General features: G+C 52.7%; 1 protein-coding gene across 2 annotated transcripts; it reads left to right on the forward strand.

Moving 5' to 3' along the window:
* Positions 1-225: 225 nt before the first annotated feature.
* On the forward strand, positions 226-13,068 carry TMEM114 (transmembrane protein 114). Of its 2 annotated transcripts, XM_006090382.3 has the most exons (4): positions 226-445; positions 680-760; positions 11,049-11,186; positions 12,836-13,068. In XM_006090382.3, the coding sequence occupies exons 1-4, from the start codon at positions 226-228 to the stop codon at positions 13,066-13,068; spliced, it is 672 nt and encodes a 223-aa protein (XP_006090444.1). The 2 variants fall into 2 exon arrangements, with proteins under 2 accessions (XP_006090444.1, XP_023610970.1); XM_023755202.1 differs by lacking the exon at positions 11,049-11,186.
* The last annotated feature ends 993 nt before the right edge of the window (positions 13,069-14,061 follow it).

Raw genomic sequence — 14,061 nt, forward strand, 5'->3', positions numbered from 1 at the left:
ACCCTGGGGGGTTCTTGGAGAGTGAGATGGGGGTTGGAGGGAGAAGGGCCTGGGGAAGAAGTGAGGAGAGGGAAGAGAGGGTGCGCTTGGGCTGGAGGGAGTGTGGTCTGAGGGAGCAGGTGAACTCTGAGGGGCGGAGCCAGGGACTGGGGGGAGGATCGGGGTCCAGGGCCGGGGTTCCAGACCCCAGCTGGGCGGCGCGGGCAGCGGACCGGGAGCTGGGCCATGCGGGTGCCCCTGGCGGTGCTGGCGGGGGTGGCGGCGCTGGCCGGGTCGCTGAGCTTCGTGCTGCTGGCGGCCGCCATCGGCACCGACTTCTGGTACATCATCGACACGCGGCGGCTGGAAAGCGGCGCCCGGGAGGCGCGGGACGGTGCCGGGGGCGCCAACCGCAGCCAGCTCGAGCCTCTGAGCTCGCACTCCGGTCTCTGGCGGACCTGCCGGGGTAAGGGGCCGGGGACCTGTTGCTGGGCGCGCACCCCTCCGTGAGCCGCCAAGCCTCGAACGCGTGGTCCCGGGGCGCGGGAGGGAGGTGGGCAGTGAGCGGTGGCTGCCAGCATCCCTCGGAGACCAACTCGCCACTCGCGCTCCCGGTGGGGCACCTGGGGGCTTGGGGGCACCTGCGGGCTGGGGTCCCCACTCCAGGGCGCCGGCCCACTGCTTCCTCTACCCCCTCCAGTCCAGAGCCCGTGCGCGCCGCTGATGAACCCCTTCTGGCAGGAGAACGTGACGGTCAGCGACTCTAGCCGACAACTTCTCAGTGAGTCCGGGAAGGGGGTTTGGAGGGAGACCCCGGGGCTGGCCACCAGTTTGGGAGCCCCTCTCCCACAGGCGGGCGGGGGCGGGGCGGAGCGGAGGGGGCGGGAGGAGGGAGTAGGTAGGGCCTCTCTGGCTGCACCTGGAAAGGGTGCGGTCTAGGATTCGTTCGACAAACGCTGACGACAGGCTTTCCGTGCTCCAGGCAGGGTGCTGAGGAGTAAGACCCAGGCCTGCCCTCCAGGAGCTCGCAGACCCGCTGGGGAGACAGATGGGGGAACTCGCAGTTGCATTTTAGACGGACAGCGGCATGAGGGAGGGCGGGTGATCCCCGGAGACACCTTCACCAGCTGGGGAGCTGAATGCCCAAAAGAGAGCAGGTCTGATCCCGTGGACCACCAGGCGCACCCATGTCAGCCTCATTTGTATCCTCCCTGTTGAAGATACAAAAGCGAGGGAGGACTCCTGCCGCCCGGGAGGGAGGTGGGGAGTTGAGGAGGAGTTGCCTGGCTGTGGCCAGATGGAATAAATACTTGCTGAATGATTCAGGGAAGGCAATTCGGAGGCAGCAAAACAGCCCTCTCCCTCCAGGGGCCATGGCGTCTGCCTTGGTCACGGCTGATTTCCCACATCACTAAGTGACATGGTACGTGTAGTAGGGGAGAGCGCCAGCCCTATCATAGATGAAGGCCCGCCTCTTATCACAGTGCCCAGCATAGCGCTTGGGACGCAGTGAAGGTGTAAAGGACGGAATGCAAGAAGGCAGACAGGGGCCGAAAGAACACTTGTGGAGGGAGGGAGAGAAATGTAATAGTTCAGCTTGTAGCGGGCCAGGCACGGAGCCAAATGTTGTCCATCTATGTTGCCATTTAACCCCACAGCCTCCATTTCCATCTTCATTTTTCCAGCAAGGAAACTGAGGCTGGGAGGTGCCGGAGAAAGGATCTGATGAGGCAATGAGGACTGAGTTCCATAGACCTTGCAAAATGTGGGCCGTTTTTGATAGACTTACTGGGGCTTGTCCCTAACATGGCCCACTAGGGCTGCCAAGGTCCCTTTCCAATTCCATGGTCCCCTTCGCTCTTTTCTTTCTAGCTATGAACTATGCTGGCCTTGGGCCCGCCCTGAGAACATGCCAAGTTTCCTCCAGCCACAGGGACTTTGCACATGTCATACCCTCTACCTGGAGTCTGTCTGCTCCTACTTGCCAGCTTGGCTTGGTCAAGCTTCTACTCCCAATACAGGTTGTGTGACCTTTTGGGGGTTAAAATCTGATGCCCTCATTAGACTGTGAGCTCCATGAGGGCGGGGACCATGCCTGTCTTGCCACTGCGGAATCCCCAGTATTTAGCACAGAGGTTGGCATAGAGTAGGCCATGAAGCAAGATTTTCTGAGCAGGTATGAGAGTGAATGCAGACTATAGGTTAGAGATGGAACTCAGTATATATTTGTTGAATGAATGAGTAAATTAATGAACCAGAACTGTTTCTCTGTAGTCCAGCGGCTTGCTAGGAAATATTTAACAACTGGCTCTCTGGGGGAAGGAAGTCTTGATTTATAGCGTTTGCCAATTTCTGTGGTGTAAGTATTTCCAGTGTGGTCAATTTCTAGCTATCAACATGATGTTAACGGGCTCATCCCTAAAATGTAATAGTTGGGTCTTGTGAGCTGATATGACCCAGTTCCAGCACACCACTGCATGAAGTCCCACTGAAGGAGACATCCTCCAGACACCAGGAGTATGTGAGAACTTGACAAAAGATGGAGTACCAAGGACTCTGTCCTCAGCCCCAAGCTGGACCAGGAGGAACTTTTGGGAGTTCCTGGAGCATTGTTTCAAGAATAATCGAGTTCCTGACCTTGAAGTAAGGGAATTGGGGTTCAAATCCCAGCTCAGTCCCTTACCAGGACCCTCTGTGAACCTGGGATAGGTGTCTTAACCTCTCTGAGCTTCTCTTTCCACTTCTTTCAAAATGAGATGTCAAAACCATGAGGGGGTGTGGTCAGGCTCCCACGAACTAGCTGGATGATAAAATATAACTTTACCTTGCACCTCACATAGAGCCTGGTTATTGTGGGGTGTCTATGCTGCATGAAAGAATGATTTCATCTAAAAGTGCTAGGCACATAATACATGCTCAATAAAGGCAAGTCCTCTTGACCATTTCTCCAGCCTCTTGTAGATGTGGCCTCATCTATGGAGTGCTGATCCTTTGCTGGCCTGGGTGTTGGCATTCTGCCTACTGATCACATCTATGGGTAAATTGGGTGGCACTGGTCTGGCTTTTTTTTGTGAAACTTGGTGATGCAAAGCCCCTGTGTGCTCCAGGACTTTAAGAAACAGGCAAAACTCAAATCCAGAGTCTGTTTATCTGTGCACCCTCTGACTTAGGTCTAACCCTCAGCCTCACTGCCAACTAGGTGTGTGACCTGGTCAAGCCTCTATACCTCTCCTGGGGAAAATGAGCATAACTGTCATCTCTTTTCATAAGGATATGCAAGGGATGAAATAGGAGAGTGTTTTTAAAGAGCCGTAGGCAGTGCCTGGCCTTGTAAGTGCCCCTTAAGTGGTAGCTGCTATTATCACCATTATGTCACCCATGGAAGAGAGCAGGGCGCCCTTCAGACCGTGTGCTTGCTGCAGATCACCCCTGGAGAGAGCTTTTCCCAGAATCTTTTTATCCCCAGAACTAATTTTGAATCTTGTCCAAGCTCTTTGATGATGTGAAGATATTCTATTTCTTTAAGGACCCACTGCAGAGGCCATGAAGAAGAGAGGCTAGTTGTCAAGGCAGCATGTTTTCTGGGTCAGCTTCTTGGCCAAGCCCTAGTGGGGGAGAATGGGAAGAAGCTTGGATTTGTCCTCCAAGAAAACCCAAGCAGGCAGGGCCTGGAATAATTTTTGGTGAAGAGAGGTCATCCAGTTCAGCACAGTGGAGATAAAAGAGCCACAGTCTAGTTGTATCAGCCAGGAGTCTTTTGATGGCAAGTGACAGAAACTCAAATCGTACTTGTTTAAACTTGCTTCTTAGCCCAAGTAACTGGAAAGCTCCAGCCTTCTGGCATCCAGAGAACTAAACTCAATTTCTTTCTTTTCCTCTCTGGGTTTTGCTCCTGTTTGGGTTCCGTTTTCAAATCCTCCCCAGTCTTAGCAACCCAAGTAGAAGGAGACTTTCTATTTCTTAAATAATTCTGCAAAACCTTCAGATAGGCTTCTCATTGGACCAGACGAGATCACATGCCCAGGTCTGAGCCAATCACTGTGGCGGAGGGGATGGGTTGTGCTAACTGGCCCTGAGTTACCTGCTACTTGTCAGGAGGGATCCGGTCAGCCCTATCATAGACAAAGGCCCACCTCTGATCAGCTGTGTGACTTCTGGCACAGGCTGCTTTGAGAGGAAATGAGGTCACATAAGCAAAGCACCCAGCTCGGAGGGCACTGCTCACAGTAGGAGCACAATGAACATCGCCTCCTCCTCTAAGTCAGATTGCTTCCCTTAGCTGCAGGCTTTTCATCTGTAAAATGGAGCTTTCACAACCATCCCAAGAGGCAGGTACTATTGTTATCATCTTCACTCTTCAAACGAGGAAACCAAAGCGCAGAGAGGTTAGGTAAATGACCAAAGTTCGCGCAGTAACGGCAGAGCTGGCATTTGAACGCAGGCAGTTTCTAACCCTTTTAGAATGATGCCACACCAAGTATAATGTCAGTGTCACAGGAGTGTACTAAGCCCGGAGGCCACGTCAGCCCAGAGGAGGAGCTCCTGGCTTTTTTTGGGTTTGGAGTCCTGCTGTGCTACTCTGCCTCCTCCAGACAGGCAACCAGGGATGAGGAGGAGGAGTTGGTGCAGGGGTGCGAGGCAGGACAGAGCGCAGTGTGTTCCAGACACAACTGGAAGTGCCTCTTGGCTGCACCTCAAGTCCTCCCTGTGTCTGGCCTCCCTGTCACCTTCCAAGAGCCCAGGAGGAAGGTCAGGCTAGTCATCCCCCAGACAAGCACCCAAGACCCAGAAGGGTCAGTGTCTTGCCCAACACAGCAAACCAATGGCAGAAGCTGGACCGAGGGCTAGTGGCCTGGCCAGCCATCCTCTGAGGAGGCAGGTTGGAAACTGATAAGACTGGTTTCCAGCAGGAGAGGAGGTGGCGGGGACTGACTGGGAGAAAGGATTGGGACATACTGATGTTAAGAGGCTCCCTGGGCCCAGGAGGGAACTTTTATGTGATGTGTGCATAGCAGGGAGGCAGCAGGTGCTGGGGTCTGAGCTCCTCCAGGCATAGAGCCCCGGGCTTCAGGTGCCCCGTGAAAGTCAAGCGCACATTCTAAACTAAAAAAAAAAAAAATCATATTCAAAGTAATTCCACTGCATGGGGGTTTGCCATATCATTTTTGTAACATTGAAAAGGAAGGCTCAGCTGCAGTGCCTATGCATGGAGTCATGGCTAAGCATTCACACGTGGTATATCCATTCTATGGAATATTATGTGTCCTGCAAAAGTAATACATGAACATGCATAGACCAAGAAGATATACTGCAGGTTCAGAGTGTTATGGGCAGTATGATTCCATTTGTTATCCCTCTCCCCCAAACCTCCCAATATTATACTTTTTCTATGAGTGTATGCCAATATTTTAAGATGCATCTTTATTTTATATGCCATTAAGAAAGAAAACAAGCCTGGCAATTATAAGTGTGAGATGCTGTGGGTGATCAAACACATCCATGTGTGTGTCTTAGAGAAATAGGGAAATATATGGGGAGACATGGAAATATATAGAAAAAAGACTGGACGGATGTGCCTTCAAGCATTCCTGGAGGTTCATTAGGGGAGGAGGGGAAGAGAGAGGAGTTGAGGATGGCCAAACAGGTGTTGTTTGAATCTTCTCTAAGAAGAATGTTATATATTCCATCAAACTACCCGCAAGAGGAAGCCCTAGGGAGCAGTGTAGGTAACTAGTTGTGACCCCTGCCTGTCTCTCCAGCTGCAAGAGCCGAGCTATGTGTGCTTTCTGGGTACCTCCTCTTTGAGGTCTCGGCACATTCTGCCCCCTCTTTCGGGAACACCTATCCCTTCTCTCTGTCCAGTTACCACCTCCTCATCTGTCCTCCAGGTTTCAGTTAAGTTGTCTCCTCTCCCCCAAGTCCTTCCTCACTCCCAGGCTGGGTTAAACACCCCTTGTCACAGTCCCACCACCCTTTGTCAGCCTCCTTTGTTGTTCCATTCCAGCTCTGACTCTTCATAGCTGTTCCATCTTGAGCAACTGACATAGGAACCTTTCATCCTAGTTTTCTCGTCTGTGAAATGGGACAGAGCCCAAGGTACTTGAGGACAATAAAAAAACAATTATTCTAACATTCAAAGGCCATAACAGCTTAGCAAAACCAGGAGATAATCCAGGGTCCAATCGACAGGTGAGGAAGCAGGCTTTTGAGAGGGGACATGATTTGCTTGGTAAGAGGTGGAGTAAGGATCTGAACTTAGGTCTTTGCTTGTAGAGTCCTGCTCCTCCCATATCACCACAATGCATCCTGGAGACCATGAAGATAACCAGGGTCAGCCCCCACCCTCAAGCGGGCTAAGTTCTGGGGACCACAGACTCAAGGATAGATATTCACAACAATTTTAAACATCCACATTCTCACCAGGCATAACAGGACTGAAAGTCTTTGGGCCCATCTTGGAGTCCCACAGTCACATTAACAAGATTTGAAACAAAAGACAATGGCATTTCCCTCTGTGGGAAAGGGTTCCTGAGACGTCCTTCTTTGGCCAGAGCTTCTGGTGTTTCTGGAGGAAAGGCAGGTGCCTGCTGTCTTTAAGAGTAGATCTGTTACTTAGCCAACCACCTGGGGCTCCTGATCTCGCGAGCATTGTGGGAGCCCCGTTTTCCCAACCAGCGGTTCTTTGAACAGTGTGAGCATGGAGCAGTCACAAGCACAGCTTTCCTTGGCGGGAACACCTTAGCTTCTTTCTGAGTTTGCTTTCTTTTTCCTTGTAACAAAGCACTTTTTTTTGGTCTTGTTTGATTATTTATTTTTGCATCCCACACATAAGTGAAATCATTTGTTATTTGTCTCTCTCCGGCTGACTTGATTCACTCAGCGCAGTACCCTCTGGGTCCATCCATGCCGTTGCAGATGGCAAGATTTCATTCTTTTTTATGGCTGAGTCATGTTTCATTGTGTATATACACCATCTCTTCTTTATTTCTTTGTCTATCAGTGGACACTTAGATTGCTTCCATATCTTGGTTATTACTAGTAATGCTGCAATAAACATGGGAGTGCATATACTTTTTTTTTGAACTGGTATTTTGTATTTCTTTGGATTAATACCCAGAAGTGGAATTGCTGGGTCATATGGTAGTTACATTTTTAATTTTTTAAGGAACTTCCACACTGTTTTTCACAGTGGCTGCACCAATTTACACCCCCACTGACAGTGCATGAAGGTTCCCTTTTCTCCACATCCTCACCAACACTTGTTGTTTGTTGATGTGTTAATGATAGCCATTCTGACAGGTGTGAGGTGAGATCTCATTGTGGTTTTAATGTGCGTTTTTCCTGATGGTTAGTGATGTTGAGCATTTTTCATGTGTCGATTGGCCATCTGTATGTCCTCCTTGGAGAAGTGTCTATTCAGGCACTTCACCCATTTAAAAAAAAAAACTGGATTGTTTTTTGGTGTTAAGTTGTATGTATTCTTTATATATTTTGGATATTAACCCTTTATCAGATGTATCATTTGCAAATATCTTCTCCCATCCAGGTGGTTGTCTAGCAACAAAGCATTTTTGAGTCAAAAAGATCTCTTGCACTTGGGTACTCATTTGCCCTTGATGAAACCATGGCCTGCCAACATTATCATTAATTTTACAGAGTAACCTTAGCTATCATCTGCTGCATCCCCACTGTAAACTATAAGGGATTGGAAGGTGTCACCCCCCCAAAGTCAGGTCCACGTACCCGGGAATGGGACATTATTTGGAAAAAAAGTCTTTGCAGATGCAATTAAGTGAAGGATCTTGAGATAAGATCACCCTGAGTTAAATCGGTGGGCTCTCAGGCCTATACCAAGTGTCCTGATAGGAAAAGGAGAATCAGAGGCGAGAAAAGAAGGCCGTATGGAGATGGAGGTAGATGCTGGCGTGAGGCTGCCACAAGCCAAGGAATGGTGGTCAGAGGCGGTCATCCACCACTGGGAGCTGGAGAGGCGGGGAAGCGTTCTCCCCTAGAGCATCTGGAGGGACCGTGGCCCTGCTGACACCTCGATTTTGCACTTGAGGCCTCCAGAGCACGAGAGAAGAAAGCCCTGTTGTATTTAAGACACCTAGTTGGCAGTAATTTGTCACGGCAGCCCGAGGAAACAAATACGACCACTGTATCCAAAGAGGTGCCCCCCCCTCACTGCCCACCCTGTTCCTCTCCCCCCATACCCCCATCATCATGCCTATTTCCTCTGGACATGTCCAAGGCCATGATTGCCTCCCTTTCCTCACTGGTCTCTCTCCTGGCCCTGCCGACAGGGACCTTGTCTGCAGGGGTGTCCCGGGCTCTGCGGCAGAGTTCGCCCCTCTCGAGGCCCCTGGCATGAGTTTCTGAATGTGACGTGGCCGGAGAGGGGCACATACCCAGAGAGGACAGCACTCCTGCTCTGAGACTGCAGGAAAATTAAGAAATGACAAAGGCGAAGGCCCGTGAAAAAAATAAAAGACGCTAAACTAAATTTCAGCAGGGGCTCTTACAATGCTGGAGGGGGCGGGGGGCGGGGACCTGTTCTTCCTGGGCTTTTAATCGAATGCGTACATCAAGTCAGCTGGCGGAGCATCTGGGGACCCTGCGTGCGGGCGCCAGGCGGAGGCGGCTCTGGGAAACCTCATTAATTTCTAAATGAGAAATGATTTCATTTCTCAGCCGGCGTCTGGAGGCAGGGCCAGGCGGGCACCAGGCCCACAGGACCAGGTTTCACACCAGCTGCTGCGCTTCCCTTGCCCAGGATTTTTTCTTTAAGAAAGAGAGGAAGGAAGGGAAGGAGGGGGGAGGGAGGAAGGGACACAAGATCTCCTCCCCTGAATCCACAGTTTCCTCCTGTGAACAGCCCTGGGGTGGGGGTGGGGTTGTGGGGGGCCGCCGCCGGGTGTTGGTGCCAGCGGAGGGGGAAACGATCAGGGGAGAGGGGAGAGAAGGGTGGGGTGGGGGGAGTACGGAGATCAGTCTTATTTTCCTGGCGGCATTTAGAGAGTGAAGACAAGGTGCTGTGGTCACAGTGGAAGTCACACTGAATTGTTATCCTCACCCTCCTGATCACTGGCAGGGTGATGACTTAGTGAGCACTTACTCTACGACACGGACTGAACGCCTTACGAGTCCCCACGAGTCCCCGGGAGCCATGTAGCATCACCTCCATCTCACACCTGCGGAGACGGGGCCTCTGAGGGATGAGTGACATGCCAAGGCCCCAGTCACAGCCTGACCTCAAATGCTGACCACCTGGCCCTGAAATCCATGCATTTAGCCACAGTGAGGCCATCTCACAAGCTTCCCAGCCACGGGCCTCCCAGCCACGGCCTCCTAGCCACAGCCTCCTAGGAACCGGGTGGGGAGAAGGGCAGTCAGGTGCCTCGGGGCTTTTGCTCTCTCACCTTGCCCGGCCTTTCCTCTCGCTCTATACCGGCCAGGAACATACGACCCTGCCCAATCAGAGGGCGGGGTCATGTGGTCTCTTTCATGCCCGGGGAAGGAGGAAACATATCGGGATGGTTAGTGATGTCTATGAAAAACACCCAGTTTTCTCAGCAGTCACACCCCCAGCACACGATGCATGACCTGTGTAGCTGCTTCTCTATTTACTTCTTGACGGAATTGAGTGTGGTGTATAGTACGGGTGGAAAATGAAGAAGGCAAAGTTAAAAAACCCTCAAATACTTAAAGATGTATTTTTCCTCTTTAGTCTCTGTCACTCTCTCCTTCCATCTCTGTCTTTCCCTCCAAAGTACACACACACACACACACACACACACCCCAGAGGCACAGGTACATCCTAAGCTCATTGTAAAAAAAACAACACTGCCATAATTAGCTCTTAATTAATTAGGTCCACAAATGCCTGTTGAACACTCACCTTAAGAGCCCGACTAGACACTCAGGGATACCACTGCACAGAAGGAGACAAGATCGGGTTCGTCTAGGAACTCAGGGCTCAGCAGGTGAGACAGGGAAGTGACTGAGATGCCTCAACACCAGGGAACAGAGGCCAGGACAGTGACTGGGAGCCGAGGGCCCAGAGAGGGGGCGTGGCAGGCGTGCTGCAGGGATAGGCTTCCCCGCGGGAGTGCTGCTCCCGCCCTAAAGGGGTGAGGACAGGATTTGTAGTCCTGCCTAGCTTGTCGCCAAAAAGATCTAAAGAGGCTCGGTTCCCAGCTCGCAGCAAATGACAGGTATGCATTTGGTGAATGAGTGCCTGGTGAAAAAGAACTTTGCAATTGTTTCCTGTCTGCTTTGGCTGCCAGGAGGCTCAGACCCAAAGTGGTGGCAACTGTTTAGATCTGGAGATCTTGAAACCCCAGAGGTCCTCCAGCCCTCTCCCCACCCCACCCCATCACCATGGGTCTTGGCTTTCACGTAATTCATTCTCTTGTACTTTCTGATTTTGTAACCCGAGTTCTGATCATGCCTTGTAATGTGATGTGCCTCTCCGTTCCATCACTCCATGCCGCCCTCACCCGCTTCCCCAGGGGACTCCACCTCACCACGGACACTCCCCTCTTGACCTGTGACCCCCGCCCTTCACCCCGCACCTGCCTCCCTCACCTCCCGCAGGTCTTTACCAGGATGTCACTTCCTCAGGGGAAACCACCGCCCCAACCCCCCTCTGCTTTGTTCACTCCCCTCCCCGCGCGTCTGTCACCGTCTCTCAACTCTGTCACTGGTTTCTGTGTCCACTGCTTCACTCCACTCCCTGAATACCAGCCCCACGAGGGGAGAAGGCTTGGTGTGTTTGCTACTGAGCCGGCCGGGCCGATGTGCCCGGCACACAGTTTACGCTCAGCAAACCTTAGTCGCTGCGCGAATGAGCGGGTGAACCACAGCAATTCCTACCTCGCAGGGGCCGGGAATGAAGCGTGATGCTTATTCGACACAAACCTCGCACGGACGAGCCTCCGTCACTGTGGTTGTTATTATTATTAGTAATAGCAATGGCCGTGTTAATTAAAACCAGGAGGTGCCCGGGAAATGCTTGCTGACCGGCTGCAGGGCGTTGGTAACCCTCGCCTGCCCCCCTCTCTCCTCAGCCATGCACGGGACCTTCGTGATTCTGCTCCCCCTCAGCCTCATCCTCATGGTGTTTGGGGGGATGACAGGGTTTCTGAGCTTCCTCCTCCGAGCCTCCCTCCTCCTGCTGCTCACCGGGACCCTCTTCCTCTTTGGAGGTAGGTGCCCACCCTACCTGGGGTTCCGGCTGCAGGAGGGGCTGTGCAGGAACCCCCAGCAGAGGAGGGTAGGGGAGGGGAGGGGGGCCCAACGCCTCGGGGGCTCAGTTTCCCCATAGGTGACATCCCAATGGGAAGAATGAGCCGTTCCCAGCCCAGGGCCCCTGGGTCTGTGGTCCCGGGAGGGAGGCAGCGGGGTGGGGGCAGGGACTGAGAATTGCTCCGGTGAATTCACCAAAGGAGCCACAGGGGGAGCGTCCCCGCAGGCTGTGGGCTGTCAGGGACCGCGCCCTGGCCGCCTGCTCTCCTGTGCACCTGCCGCTCACAGGCGCGGCTTGACTGCTTGCACACGGCAGCACCGTTTGCTCGGCAGCCCCGAGGCTTTCAAAGACGGGCTGCAGCACGCGGCTGGCTGTTCCCAGGCCTCCCTCCTCCGCCTTAAAAAAAAAGAAACAACACACGCTTGGTCCCCGGAGGGAAACAATGAAAGGAATGGGCGGAGGTGGGAAGAGTGCAACCCACGGCGATGGTTAATATTGGCATTAATAGTCCGCCCACGACCAAGTCTCGAACCCAGCGCTGCCCCGTTAAACTTTCTGTGATGGCGAAGTCCTCTAACCCGCGCGGTGCAGGGCGGGAGCCACAGGCAGGCCACAGAGCTCTGCCACGTGGGGGCGCCAGTGAAGGGCGGAGCTGCCCATTTCAATAAAGTCCGCACCGCACAGGGACTGGGCAGCACAGCGCTAAGTACTTATCTTCGAAGCCCCTGGAACTCAGCCCATTGGGGCAGACAGACATTAGCTAAGTCATTTCACAAATAAATGCACAATCGAGGTAGCATCTTATGCCTGTCAGGATGGCTATCATCAACAAGTCAGCAAATGACAAGTGCTGGCGAGGATGCGGAGAAAAGGGAACCCTAGTGCGCTGCTGGTGGGAATGCAGACTGGTGCAGCCACGATGGAAGACAGTATGGAGTTTCCTCAAAAAACTAAAAATGGAACTGTCATGTGACCCAGTGATCCCACTCCTGGGAATATATCCCAAGAAACCCAAAGCACCAATCAGAAAGAATGTATGCACCCCTATGTTCATAGCAGCGCAATTTACAATAGCTAAGAGCTGGAAACAGTCCAAGTGCCCATCAGTAGGTGAGTGGATAAAAAGCTGTGGTATATCTACACCATGGAATACTATGCAGCAGTAAAAAAGAAGGGTCTCTTACCCTTTGAGACAGCATGGAGGGACCTGGAATGTATCATGCTAAGTGAAATAAGTCAGTCAGAGAAAGACAAGCATCACATGATCGCACTCCTATGTGGAATCTAAGTAACAAAATAAACTGATGAATGGAAAACAAAACAAAACAAAAACCCCAAAGCAAATAAATGCAGTTCTGGCCAGGGCCATGATGGAGGGCTATGTGGAGGCTGTGAGGCTCAGAACAGACACGTGAGCTGAGATATGGGGATGGAGGGGAGGTAAGTGATGGCATCAGGAAAGGAAGGGAAGGGAGGGTGCATGGGGCAGAGCGACCAGCCTGGGCAAAGGCCCTGGGGTGGAAGGAGGACACGCTGGGAGAGGGCAGGGTGGCTGGGCCGGGGGAGGAGGCCGGCAGGGTTAGATCTGCTCTCCTCTGTCCCCTGCAGCCCTCATCACACTCGCCGGCATCAGCATCTACATCGCGTACTCGGCCGCCGCCTTCCGGGAGGCGCTGTGTCTGCTGGAAGAGAGGGCCCTCCTGGACCAGGTGGACATCCGCTTCGGCTGGTCCCTGGCCCTGGGCTGGGTCAGTTTCATCGCCGAGCTGCTCACCGGGGCAGCCTTCCTGGCAGCAGCCCGCGTGCTCAACCTGAGACGGAGGCAGGACCAGGCCATCTGAGTCTGGAGGCCCGGTGGTGGTGGGAGGGAGGCTGGCCTGGGCCTCAGGGACCCATCTTGGTGGGCTGTGGTCTCCTGTTCCACAAAGACCACCAGTGGAGGCCAGGGGCCAACCCAGGACGCTGTGGCCTGAGCTCTGGGCCTGCTGTCCTCAGCGCCTGTGCGGTGTGCTGTGTGCATGTGGCCGTGTGTCCTGTGGGCTGGAGGAGGCCGAGGGAGTGTAGGACTGTGACAAAAACAAACCCTTAATCATAAACAGAGCATTGCAGATTGCAGCCTCTGTGTGCCTGCTCTGGCTTCATTTCATCCTCACCGCTGCCCTTTGGGTCAGTTCCTCTTCTTTGGTAAGGACATGGAAGACCAGAGAGGTTAGGTGAGTTGCACAAAGGTGCACAGCAGAGCTAGTGGCATATTCCTCCTTCCGAAACAGTGCTCAATCCTTTACCACAGCTTTTCTGAGCAGGTTCCCGCCTGGACATGGTTACCGTGTGGGACTCAGACATATTAACTGGCTGAGGGTCCTGGGGAGAAAAGAATACAACTGGGATTGACATTCAGATCTGCCTGATTCCAAGATGATTGTCTTTCCACTCCTGCCACTGCCTACCCAAGCATGTCAAACTTGTTGCCCACGGGCCGCATCCCTCATTTATTTGGCCCGTGTTAGCCTTTGAGTTTGACATGCTTGGCCTACACCACCGACTTTCTATCTGTGTTTGGGTTAGGACACAGCTGCTGCTTCTTTTCTATTTAATCTGGAAAAGTGTAAAGTGGGGGGAATGCTCGCAGAACCCCACCTGGGTGAGCGAGCAAGGCTGCAAAATCAGTTACCAGGCTGGGGAAAAAAAATGAAAAAAATTTTTTTGCACCGAGGGCAACCATGCCAATGAAAAGGCGGTCTTTTCTGCCACCTGCTGGTTATATGGTGGAACTGCGTCAGAGGCAGGACTTCAAAATATTTGTTTTCAGCGTGTCCAGCAATGAATGGGGCAAA

The sequence above is a fragment of the Myotis lucifugus genome, unplaced genomic scaffold, assembly GCF_000147115.1.
Source record: "Myotis lucifugus unplaced genomic scaffold, Myoluc2.0 scaffold_72, whole genome shotgun sequence".
NCBI classification, from domain to species: domain Eukaryota; kingdom Metazoa; phylum Chordata; class Mammalia; order Chiroptera; family Vespertilionidae; genus Myotis; species Myotis lucifugus.

Excerpts from the sequence above, each read along its gene's own strand:
- TMEM114 (XM_006090382.3), top strand. The coding sequence starts at position 226 with ATGCGGGTGCCCCTGGCGGTGCTGGCGGGGGTGGCGGCGCTGGCCGGG. Across the intron at positions 446-679 it reads TCTCTGGCGGACCTGCCGGG|TCCAGAGCCCGTGCGCGCCG; the intron begins GTAAGGGGCCGG and ends TACCCCCTCCAG. Across the intron at positions 11,187-12,835 it reads GACCCTCTTCCTCTTTGGAG|CCCTCATCACACTCGCCGGC; the intron begins GTAGGTGCCCAC and ends TGTCCCCTGCAG.